We start from the raw sequence: 12,411 nt of genomic DNA, 5'->3' as shown, positions 1-12,411 counted from the left end.
AAATCCCTGGGAAGGGCAAGGTCCTTGGCAACCCACTCAGGCCCCCTTCTGTCTCTCTCTCGGACAGACGCTTTCTTTCCCCCAATGAATATATTCTGCTCTTAACCTCCGTTGTTCCTAAAATTCATTCTTCGATTTTAGAGAACACGAACTCGTCCCAGCTATCTTCCAGGCTGGGAGTTTCTGGCCCCTGTATCACAGTCACCTTGACTTCCAGCACAGCCTCCTAAGACTGAGGCTCCAAAAAGAGAAACAGTCACGAAGAAAGAAGTGCGGGCTGGGCTCCCGCAGCACGTGCGCAAAGGTGGAACCCAGGCAATGGTCAACCAGGCTCTCCCCGCTTGGACTGAACTAGCAAGTCCGCAAGCCCCGCCCGCTTTGTTTGAACCAGCCAGGTCTCCCACCTCTCTATCGCCCCGTGTGCCCGCCGGGGTTGTCCCTTCTCCTTGCTCTCCCTCTTAGGGCCCCCCTTGCCTTTCCACAGAGCTTCTTCACTTTCAGTTCCTCCAGCTCGGATTCCTCAGCTCTGACTTTCCAATGAAAGCCTATTTCCTGTCAGTGTGTGCTGATCCCCTTGGGTTTAAGTTCCATCTCTCTGAAACAAGGACCCTCGCCAGCCAGAGACGTGTTCTTGGTGAGGAGCGGTGGCAATTTTAAAAAGTACAAGGAAGTCAACCCAAGTAAGCACCACAAAGCCAGACCTTGCCTGGCCCTCGGGTGCTCACAGTCGCTCTGGACTGCCATCCTTTGCCCAAGGGGGTGGGCGTCTGCGCAGGACCCTAGCTGCTGGTGGACCAGAGGGAGGGGAACTAACTTTCTTCATCCATCCTTGGTCCTGGGGTACACAAGGGTGGGAACAGAGGTGGGGGAGGGGTGCCCCACTGTCCCTGCGACCCCACGTCCCCCACTGCTGGGACCCTGGCGTCCCGATGGTTCCCGGACCTCCTTGTCTCTGAGAGCGCCCCAAGTGCCTTCCCCACCCCCACCTCGTGACCTCTGACCCCTCGCGCCCGAGCCACGCCCCGCCGTTGGGTCCCGCGCGCTAGGCCTCTGCCTCCCGGGCGGCGCCATGCGACCTGGGCCCACGCTGCTCCTCCTGGGCCTGGGCCTGGGTCTGGGCTGCTTCCCTTCGGCCTCCACCTCTCGCGGGGCGCCGGCCTGGCCATCGGGGGCCCCTGGAGGCACCCCGGGGCTCCGGCTGCGCTTCCGCCCAGCTCGTCCAGGCCTGCGGCCCCGCGTGGCCCCCGAGGATAACGTCCTCCCGAGGGACCGCGGCGAGTCCGGGTGTCGCGCGGCCCCGCCCCGCCCGGCCCAGTCTGCGCCGCGCCCCAACGCCAGCGGGAGTCCCCCGGGGCGCCCGGCCACCCGCTCCGACGGCAGAGCCGCAGTGGGCCTCTGTCGCTTCCAGCAGGTGAAGATCGTCCGCGGCAGGGCGCAGGGCCCGGCGCTGCGGCGCAGGAAGGCAGAAGCACCCCTCGGGAACAGCGTCCTCCCACGGCGCGCTCCGCAGCTGCAAGCCTGGGCGCGCCTGCCCACCCTGCACGTCCCCGGGGCTTCTCTGCCTCCGAACCTGAGCGTGTTTAATGTCACAGTGGCCCTCAGCACCCCGGGTGCCAAAGCTTTGCCGGGGAGAGACTCAGATTCCATCTCCACGGGACCTGTTAGGAGCCCCCGGAGGGCTCCCCTTAGAGATGCCGGCCTCACAGTTAATTTCTCAGATGAGCTGATTCTGAATGGAGCCATGTCCTCGGACCCAGATGCAGACGCCCCAGTAGAGGGACTCCGTTTCTCCTGGTACTGTACCACCAATGCAGGAAACTTCGCTGGCGATCAAGTAACAGGGACAGACCAGGAAGTCTGTCACCCAGATCAAGTCAGTCTGCACTGGCCATGGGCCTCTGGCCGCGTACTGAGACTTTCACCAGAGACGCTTAGAGGGGACCGTGTGTACTATTTCAGAATGGTGACACAGAAGGGTCACAAAGCAGTGTTTTCTGACAAAAGGGTCCATGTGCTGCGAGGACCAACACCCATAGCACTCCTTTCATGTATTGAAAACTGTGATCGAATGTTAGCTGTATCTCGCAGGTTTTTCTTGTTTCTGAACTGCACAAGTTGTGGCCGGCGGGATGTCTACAGCTGGTCCATCTTTTCTGCGTCGGGTAAGGAGGTGGCATTTGACTGGACCCGGCAAACCATAACAGGGAGGAACAGTGCTTATCTATCTGTGAAAGCCTTTGCCTTCCAGAGTTTTCTGGAAGCGCAGTTTTGGGTTTCTGTGTATCTGAGGGGTTGGAGCGGTGTGACCTTGGAATTCAGACATTCCTTTATCATCAACCGCGGCCCTCAAGTCGGGGCGTGCCAAGTGCATCCAGGGGAAGGAATCGCAATGTTTACTAAGTTTGTTGTGAAATGCAGTCATTTTGAGGATAAGCACCACCCTCTTACATATAAAATAACAGCTTCTGATTTGGGCAGTGCTGGTGACATGGCTTTGGTGAAAGAGAACACGCTGGGGACCATCCTGTATTGGGGGACACGGGCCACAACACCCCCCTCCTTTCTCCCTGTTGGGTCCTCTGCACATCATTATGCCTTGAAGATCTCTGCTCAGGTTTACGACTCCCTGGGAGCTTTTTCCCGGGTCACTCTCTCCGTCCCCGTGTGGCCTCCTACAGACATCAGCTCCGCCAGGACCGTGTGGCAGCAGCTCCTCAATGTCACCACGGGACCAATGTCACTTCTGTCTACCTCGCTTGCTGGACAGCACTGGTTACTTGCAAGTTGCTTAATGAATGTGGTAGCTTCCGTATTGGGTAGCATGAAAACTGAGCAAACTCTCAGCGATGGCAAAGCCCACCTCCGGGAGCATCTGATCAATCAGTCCTTCGCGCTTCCCCTAAGGACTCTGGAGGAAGTGGGCCAGGTGGTGATGGCTATTGCCACATTAACCCAGGAACCCTCTGAAGTCACCCAAGTTGCTCAGAAACGTGCCACAGTGAGACTATGGCAAGCAAATCAAGCCCTGCAAATGTATCACCGGGAAGACAAGCACTTCAGCTCCGAACAAATAGAAATGGTGAGCGCTGGAATATTAATGAGTTTGTCTAATCTACTTAAACGGGCTACTCCTCATGAAGCGGTTGAAGATCCTTCCTATGTAGTGGAATCTCTGTCAGACACGATATTGGCTCATAAAGTGCCAGGGAGTGAAGCCACCGTGCTACGGGCTCCCGGCCTTAACATGTATGTGGAGAAAGTTGCAAAGTGGGATGTTGCCCAGGCCTTCAGAAAAGACAAACACGGCCAAAACTGGTTCCATGCCATACTAAATGCAAGCAGGGTTCCTAGTCTGGCTGCAAATGCTCCAGTTTCTGTGGTGGTCTGTGAGTTCACACATGAGCCGTTTCCTTGGTTAAGTTACCCAGAAAGCATTTCGACGGAGGTGGACGGGTTCAGGATGACGGGGGCCACGGATAACGGGACTGTGGTAGAGATCATGCCTGACACGGTGGAAGTATACCTCACCAGAAAAAACCTGACCCGTGCGACTTTTAATCTCACAGTGGGACCTGACCGTGAGGTCGCTGGCTCCTCGAAGATGACAACAGGGGGGTTTAGCTTGGAGGTGGACAGCAGAGGAGTTAGGGAGGTGCTGGTCCACATCGTGACAGAAGTGACTGTGCTGTTGACAGTGTTGGTATATGTGGGCCGTCATGTCACCCCCACCCACCTGGTGGCCACCTTCTTGGTGCCCCATGACATGCCTCCACTTGTCACCCAGAGTGGCCTGTTTGACCCGGCCTGTGCAGTCAGGGTGGCTCGAGTGGTCTGCCTGCCCCTGTCCCTGCTGCAGGTCATGGCTTGGCACAGCCAGTCGCCCAAGTACAACATATCTGTGGTCCTGCAGGCCCCGAGCTTTGTCCTGGAGCCCACTGACAAGCTAGTGAGAATTTCTGTCTTCAGCGCCCGCTGCTTGGACATGTACAGGAGCCAGAGCGAGTGGAGAGAAGACGCTTGCATGCTGGGCGAGAAGACCACCTGGGACAAAGTGCACTGTACCTGCAGGGACGGAGGGAGGCCCGGGCGGCAGCTGAGGAATCCGACTCGTGTTCCCCTGCCTATGCACTATGTGATGGCCAAGGTGACCTCCGTCCCTAACCCTGTGGATCTACGGTGGACGGTCACACCGGCCCGTCAGCACAACCCTGTGACCCTCCTCGCTGTGCTTTTCATTATGCTCATCTACACAGTTCTGGCTTCCTGGGCCTTGCGCAGGAATGAGATCGACCAACTTGTTCGGGACTGTGTGGTTGTCCTGCCTGATAACGATCCCTATGATAGCGTGTGCTACCTGGTCACTGTCTTTACAGGAAGTCGCTGTGGGGCTGGAACCACGGCCAACGTCTTTGTCCAGCTTAGGGGCACAGAGGGCACCAGCGACGTGCATTGGTTAAGCCACCCACACTTTGGAACTCTCTTCCGAGGAAGCATCAGCACTTTTCTTCTGACGACAAAAAGGGACTTGGGGGACATCCGTTCCATTCGAGTGTGGCACAGCAATGAGGGCAAGGCGCCTAGCTGGTATTTGAGCCGAATCAAGGTGGAGAATCTGTTTAGCGGCCGCATTTGGCTGTTCATGTGCCGCAAGTGGCTTTCTATTGACACCACTTTGAACAGAACATTTCATGTTTTGGGTCCAGATGATCCTGTGAAAAGGAAAGACTTCTTCCTCATTGATCTGACTTATAAGCTCAGGACACACCATGTGTGGTTCTCGGTTTTCACTGGTTTTGTCGCCAAGCCATTCAGTAGACTCCAAAGGTTGTCCTGTTGCTTAGCAACATTGCTAAGCTCTCTTTTTTGTAATAGTGTGTTCTTCAATCTGCACAGGCACGAGCAGGTTGCGTCAAGAGACGGGCGCTACGTCAGAGCAATGATGATAGCAGTTGAAAGTGTCTTAATCACCATCCCGGTGCAAGTGTTAATAACTTTTTTCTTCTCCCATTCCCAGAAAAAACCCCAAGTGGATCTAGATGAGGTGGTTCCTCAAAAGCAACCTCTGACATTGGAAGACAGTGGATGCTGGGAGGAGCGCTTGTGCAAGTGGTATGCGTGTGAAGCCGCCAAGGGGGGCACCAGTGAAGACTCAGAGCCCACTTTTAAGGTTTCCCCCGGGCGGCCAAAGGCTTCTGTCCAGGTGGCCACTGAGGCAGCGCACCAGCCTGAGAAAGCAGAGACCAATACAAATGTCCATAACAGAAACGCAGAAGACACTCAAGATGTCCCTTCTGGAGTGCCCTCCTCCCAACAGGATCCTGAACGCCGTCAGACCCAGCCCTGGCTCACCCTGCCTCAGTGGTCTGTTTACATAGCATGGTTCTTTGTGCTCACCACGTGTACCGTATCCTCGTTCTTTATCTTATTTTACGGCCTGACTTACAGCTATGACAAGTCAGTAGAATGGCTCTTTGCATCATTTTGCTCATTCTGTGAGTCAGTTTTTCTGGTGCAGCCGCTGAAGATTATACTTGAGTCAGGCATCAGGACAAATAAGCCCAAGTACTGTAAAGACCTGGCGTGGTCCACTAAGCATCAGTATATGGAGATCAGGCTGCAGGGGATGAGGATGAGTCCAGATGAAGTGCAGAAGCTCCAGGAGCACATCGCCCACCTGCGCGGCTCGAGGATGTACCAGCCTCTCACGGAAGATGAAGTCAGGATATTCAGAAGGAGGAAGAGGATCAGGAGAAGAGCTGTGTTGTTCGTGAGCTACATCGTGACCCACTGCATCTTCCTGGCCCTTCTGTTCCTCTTCATCATCCTGCTGCGCCACACTGACAGCTTCTACTACAACAAGTTCATCCTCGACCGCTTCTCCACTGACCTTGCTGCCGTGACAAAGCTAGAGGACATCTACAAGTGGCTCAACCTCGTGCTCCTGCCTCTGTTCCACAACGACCAGAACCCGACCTTCCTTCCCGACAGCTCCTCCAAGATCTTGGGGCTTCCACGCATGAGACAAGTGAGAGCAAAACCTACTGGAAAAACGTGTCCACTTGCTAAACGTTTCATGCAGAACAGCATGGCGGGAGAAATTCACTGTCATCCCAAGTATGGCGCTGACCCGGAGGACACGAGAAACTACTCTAGGTTCTGGAGTGAAGTCAATAAGCAGGCTATGGACAGGAACACTGATGGGTTCACTTACAAACCTCAGGGAAAGACATGGGTGTATTATTCCTATGGACTGTTAGAGACCTATGGATCCGGAGGGTATGTATTCTATTTTTTCCCAGAACAGCAGCAGCTTAATTCCACACTGAGGCTCAGAGAGCTGCAAGAAAGCAGTTGGCTTGATGAGAAGACATGGGCTGTGATTGTGGAACTAACCACCTTCAATCCGGATGTCAGTCTGTTCTGCAGCATTTCCGTCATATTTGAGGTGTCTCAGCTAGGAGTTGTCAATGCCAGCATCTCCACACACGCCTTCTCCCTTGCTGAGCTCCACAGCGAATCATGGGCAGAAATCTACCTGTATGTGGCCATTCTCATTTTCTTCTTAGCCTACGTTGTCGACGAGGGCTACGTCATCACGCAAGAGCGAGCCTCTTACATGAAAAGCGTGTACAACCTGCTCAACTTCGCTTTAAAATGTATATTTACTGTGTTGGTCACGCTCTTCTTCAGGAAGTATTTCTTGGCTGCTGGCATGATCCAGTTTTACTTGTCCAGTCCACATGACTTCATTCCTTTCCACGCAGTTTCCCAAGTAGATCACACCATGAGGATAATTCTGGCTTTTCTGTTATTTCTGACCATCTTGAAGACCCTCAGGTATTCCAGATTCTTCTATGATGTGCGTCTGGCCCAGAGGGTCATCCAGGCTGCCCTTCCTGGCATCTGTCACATGGCCGTTGTGGTGTCCGTGTACTTCTTTGTGTACATGGTCTTTGGTTACCTGGTATTCGGCCAACATGAGTGGAACTACAGTAACTTGATTCACACCACTCAGACAATATTCTCCTACTGCGTCTTAGCTTTTCAGAACACTGACTTTTCCAGTAACAGGGCTCTTGGGGGCCTGTTCCTCTCCTCTTTCCTGCTGGTGATGGTCTGCCTCTTGATCAACTTGTTTCAGGCCATGATCTTGTCTGCGTACGAGGACATGAAGCAGCCCGTGTACGAAGAACCGTCGGATGAGGTGGAAGTCATGTCTTACCTGTATCACAAGCTAAGAAGGGTCTTTAGCTTTCTGACCCTCGACCCTAGGGCCAGAGATGAGTCTGAGTTCTTCATCGACATGCTGTACGGGCAGCCAGAGAAGAATAGCTGCCGGCACCTGGGGCTGAAGACCCGAAACATTAATGGGAAGAAAATGGTTTACCTTGTTGTTTGATCAGTGGTGACTTCAAGAACCACACGCCAGAGCCTCCCCGAACGCACACTGTATGGGGGTTCAGGAATGGTCTGTGGCTCAGTCATGCCTCCTACACGGCGCACTCTCATGTGGGAAGCACCCCCACTCTGGCTCTGCTCCTGAGCGCAGGAAGCAGGCACGGAGTGCTCAGGGAGAGGGGAGGGTCACAGTGTGGGGTTCCTGGACTGACTTCCTTCTAGCTGGGGATGGGTGACTCCTGGTTCAGCGGCTGCACTCACTCCTTAGCAGCCTGCAGCAGTGTAGAGGGGTTGGAATGGCTGGTTCTGAGGGGAGGAGCTAACCAGGTCCCATTTGGACTTGTCCAGGCAGAGCAGTCTCTGGTTTAGCCAATGGCCTCAGCCTTCCTGAACACCCCTCCCCTTTTTGAGCCAGGGCTGAGGAGCCTCCCCTCCCCCATGCCTGGTGGGCCAGTGCCAGGGAACCCTGTGGGGAGCGCCAGGGAACCCTGTGGGGAGCGCCAGGACTTGCTCTTGAGCTTGGGAATGCAGGGACGGGGGCATTGGAATGCAGGGGTCAGAAGTCTGAACTTCCCACTATTCTTTGAGGCTCCTGCAGTTCAAGTAAACTGTTGTAATGTTTCTGAGTAAGAGACCTGCCTTTATGAAGGAAGAGGCGTGGATGGGTTCTCACTGAAATATAGTGCATGTTGTACATGCTGAATATAGCCACGTATGCATCCAGGATTTGGGCATTTGGTTGTTGTGTTGGTTACTCTTTTCTCATTTGCTGAGACAAAATACCTGACACCCAGAATGAAGGAAGGAAAAGTTTATTCAGCTCATAGTTTATGGAGGTTTCAGTTCATAATCAGCTGGCTCCAAGGCAGGGAGGCCTGGCACAGGGGCAACAGCTCAAGGTGGCAGAAGACAGCAAAAGCAACAAGAGCAAAAAGGGGAGGGGAGAGCAAGCTTGTTTTTCCCCTTATGTTGTATGCCGGCCATCTGCCCATACCATCTCCTTGCCTTCCTCTTCCACAAGCTCAGGATTAGGAAGTAAGGACCCTGGTCCCCTGCTGAGTCACTTAGATAAGCTTCTAAACTTATCCAAGTTGACACAATGTATCAACCATTATAATCCACCCTTTGTCAACTTGGCAACGGACATATTTCTTCTTTTTTTTTTTTTCCTGGTACCGGGAATCGAACTCACGACCTTGCGCTTGCCAGGGAGGCACTGTGCTGCTGAGCTAAATCCCCAGGCCCTGGACACATTTCTTTAAACTGGTTTCCCAATACAAAGACATGCTTATTTTTTTTTTTTTTCTTATTCTTATCATTAAGGAAGGAAAAGTTTATTCAGCTCATAGTTTGTGGAGGTTTCAGAACATTTTAACTTTTGTTGAACATTTTAACACAGGTTTAACAGTCTTTAAGAGCCAGTATTAGGTTTATGAACATTATATTACATTAGGACCATAACATTTTGCCCTTGGCCCCCAAAAGATTCATGCACATCCCTTTATGCAAAGGGCATTTAGCTCATCTACGAGAGTTGCCAAAGTCCTAATAGTTCAGTACTGCTGAAAAGTCCACGTCCTGTCTCCTCTGAGATGTTAGGCAAACTCTTAGCGCAAACCCCTGTACTAAAATGAAAACAAAGTTAAACACTTCCAATATCCAATGGTACAAGCTGAATATTTTCAATACAAAAGTTACAAACGGGGATACAAAGGGCTGGGGCCAAAACAAGTCCACAATCCAGCAGGACAAGTATCTGAGGCAATCTGTGGCAAGTTGTAAATTCCAAAAGGCTTGCGTGATTTCACCCCATCGCACTTCTAGTGGTTGTAGTGTTCACGGCTTCTCTCTTAGACCCGCTTTGCTCCCTCCTTGCAGCTTTCCTCAGAAAATCCACATTCCTGGCTTTCCCAAACTTCTGGCATCTCCACTGCACCTTTGGCTTCACACTCACAGCTTCACACACTTCCCTCTCAGGGGCACACTGCCTGGCCTTCCATGCCTTCTGAAATCGAGGTGGAAGCTGTTTTAAGCCCATAATTCTGGCATTCTGCATGCACCTAAAGCTAGCACCATGTGGATGATGCCAAGGTCTGCTGCCAGCTGGAGCAGTTGCCAGGCTTTCCTCTCTCGTGCCTGTAGGGGTTGAGTGCCTCAGTCACTGGGCATTGTGAATTCAATTTTGAGGAACAAATTTCCATGCTGCTGCCATTCTGGAATATGGTGCTCTATGGCTTTCTCCTCAAAGCAGTCTTTCACTTTTGCAGTTTTGAGGCTGCAAAGGGCGGAGACTTGCGGCTTCTTTTGATGCCCTCAGGTTATCTTTTATATTCTCCTGTTCCTTCCGAGCAATCGAGATCTCCTCAACTCTGTCTTTGTACTGGAGTGTCCTTTCTGGCCAAACTCACATTTTAAATCATCCTGCTGGGCTCTCTGCTCTTGATTCTCAATACAGATCTGGCTAAAAGCTACCACCGGCAGCCATGCCACCACCTCACCATTAGAGTGCCTTGAAATTTCTGGTCTTCTGAGCTCTGACCAGAATCTCCCATACAGAACAGCTTAAGGCTTTCCAGCTCTACCCTTTCAGGTGACATCTCCAAACCTTTCTAATCTCTTCCCACAAGCCACTCCCAAAGGCTCTTGAACCACATGGTCAGGTACAGTCACAGCAACAACCCCACTTCTCTGGCAAAAAATTTTGTGTAGGTTACTTTTTTCTCATCTGTGAAGGTTTCAGCCCATAATCCAAGGCAGGGAGGCCTGGCACAGGGGCAACTGTCCAAGGTGGCAGAAGACAGCAAAAGCAACAAGAGCAAAAGGGAGGGGAGAGCAAGCCTCTTTTCCCCCTTATATTGTATGCCGGCCATCTGCCCACACCATCTCCTTGCCTTCCTCTTCCACAAGCTCAGGATTAGGAAGTGAGGACCCTGGCCCTCTGCTGAGTCATTTAGTAAATCTCTAAACTCAATTCTCGATAACAGTAACCCACAACCTGTGAACCAACTTCTAAACTCAATTCTCAAGTTGACACAATGTATCAACCATTACAGTTGTTTATGATGTGGTGGATTATTTATTTATGGTACCGGGAATCGAACTCAGGACCTTGTGCTTGCCAGGCAGGTGCTTGTGCCACTGAGCTATATCCCTGGCCTGTGGTGGGTTATTTAGAATTGAGAAAAACGTGGTTCATTGTTTGAGCGCAATAAGGGCTAACAGCTGTCATATATTCACTCAGAAGCATATTCGTTTATGTAGATGACACTTTACGTTTTATCAGAATTAAATGTGAAACTTCTTCTGTGAGGCTTAAAGGAATTTCAGCCTCAGGAGCAATCCCTCCAGTGAAGACAAGATGGACGACTCACCCAAGGCCAACACAGCGAGTGTCGGGGGGGCAGCTCTGCATGTTCTTACTCCCCTGGCAGTGTCATAGGGGGTGGCCCGGTCCCTGGTGGCCGACTGTCCTTCCCGGAGCTCACATTCCTTGGACCTCTCTCAGCCACCTGGTATCTGAGCAGACTGAGAAGGTGGAAATGTGGGCCCAAACGATTGCTCTTCACTGACAGCGGCCAGCTGCATCCCAGTGAGAAGCCCTCAGCCACTGAACCATAGGCTGCAGGGTTTAAGCTCCGGCTGTGTGTGGCGCCAGCCTCATAGGGGGTGAAGACCACTAGCAGGTGAGGCCCAGACACATGCACTCTCTGGGTGGTGCACCTGGGCACGCTCCCACATTTAGCAATCAGCAATGACTTCATCAGCTTCAGACTGAGAATTGAACCATGAACTTCAATATCACATTTAAACACCGATAAGAAGGTATCTATGAAAGATTACCAGGACTGCAGAAAATATTACAACATATTTCTCATGTTATCATGACAGCATTTTGCTATTAGCACTTTCTTATGTTAGTGTTTACCTTTTTCTTCACATTTGTCAATACTGAGTTTTTTTGGGGGATACTTTTTAAAACTTGAAAATTGCAGTAGATTGCTCCTCATTTTGTTCAAGTCTTTCAACACAGATTACACCTTGACCTCTGACAGGCAGAAAATAATCTCACAGAAATTAGTTCCAGGATTATTCACACACAAATCTTCAGATACCAGCAAGTGTTTCTGATCTTGGTTCTAACATCACTACCACGTTTGGCAGTTTATCACTGCTGTGAAAAGACATCTGAGAGAAACAGCCTGAAGGGGAAAATGTGTTTTGTGGCTCAATGGTAGGCTGAGACAGCTTCCGAGGTCTCAGCCCACGGCTTGAGGCTCACTTTGTGGCAGAGGGAGGGAGACGGGTAGAATGGAGCAGGGACAAGGTACACCCTCACCTTCCAGGCCATGCCCCACGGACACCTCCCATCTGAGATTACATCACATCCTGATAGCCCATCCAATTATGGATCTACCTGCGGGTTAATCCACTGACGAAACCAGAGCGCTTCTGCTCAGTCACTTCCCCCAAGCCCTGTCTCTGAACACACAACACCAGGGACGAAGCCTTTATTTAACACACGAGCCTTTTGTGGACATTCTAGAACTAAGCTCTAACAAGCGATTGTACCCTGACATCACTTTAGTGCTATGTCACATGTAGTTTATTTTGACAAACCCTTGTCTAAGATTTTAGGAAGTATTTTCAGTCCTTTTGGAATTCGGTTTTTCATAAACTTTTTCTAGTAAACGTGGGCATCTTGGGTTTTGTTTTTTTTTTTTTGTCTTTTTGAGACAGGGTCTCCCTGTGCAGTTCAGGCCGGCCTTGAGCTCACTTTCTAGCCCAGGGTGGCCTCGAACTCACAGCGATCCTCCCGAGTGCTGGGATTACAGGCATGCGCCACCACACCCGGCTGACATCTCGGTTTTTAAATGTAACTTTTGTTCCACCATAGGCCATGATTTTTTCTTTCAGTATTATATCATGTAGCTCTTATAGCACATGGATAATTTATCTAAAATCTGTTTTAGCCTTCCTGGCATTACTATCACGTATCTGAGTGGTTCTATGTCA

General features: G+C 51.4%; 1 protein-coding gene across 3 annotated transcripts; it reads left to right on the top strand.

Annotated features, from left to right (window-relative positions):
• The first annotated feature begins 1,001 nt into the window (after nt 1-1,001).
• On the top strand, nt 1,002-8,124 carry Pkdrej (polycystin (PKD) family receptor for egg jelly). Of its 3 annotated transcripts, none has more exons than XM_005379505.1 (2): nt 1,002-6,837; nt 7,142-7,230. In XM_005379505.1, exons 1-2 carry the CDS (start codon nt 1,070-1,072, stop codon nt 7,146-7,148), a joined length of 5,775 nt encoding a protein of 1,924 aa, XP_005379562.1. In that variant the 5' UTR covers nt 1,002-1,069; the 3' UTR covers nt 7,149-7,230. The 3 variants fall into 3 exon arrangements, with proteins under 3 accessions (XP_005379562.1, XP_005379560.1, XP_005379563.1); XM_005379506.1 differs by having other exon boundaries at nt 1,003-3,079; nt 5,015-8,124; XM_005379503.1 differs by having other exon boundaries at nt 1,002-8,124.
• Nucleotides 8,125-12,411: the final 4,287 nt, after the last annotated feature.

Source organism: Chinchilla lanigera, unplaced genomic scaffold (assembly GCF_000276665.1).
Source record: "Chinchilla lanigera isolate Chin_1 unplaced genomic scaffold, ChiLan1.0 scaffold00012, whole genome shotgun sequence".
NCBI classification, from domain to species: Eukaryota; Metazoa; Chordata; class Mammalia; order Rodentia; family Chinchillidae; genus Chinchilla; species Chinchilla lanigera.
The sequence above is the reverse complement of the archived record's forward strand: the minus strand, read 5'-3'. Positions and strand labels throughout refer to the sequence as shown.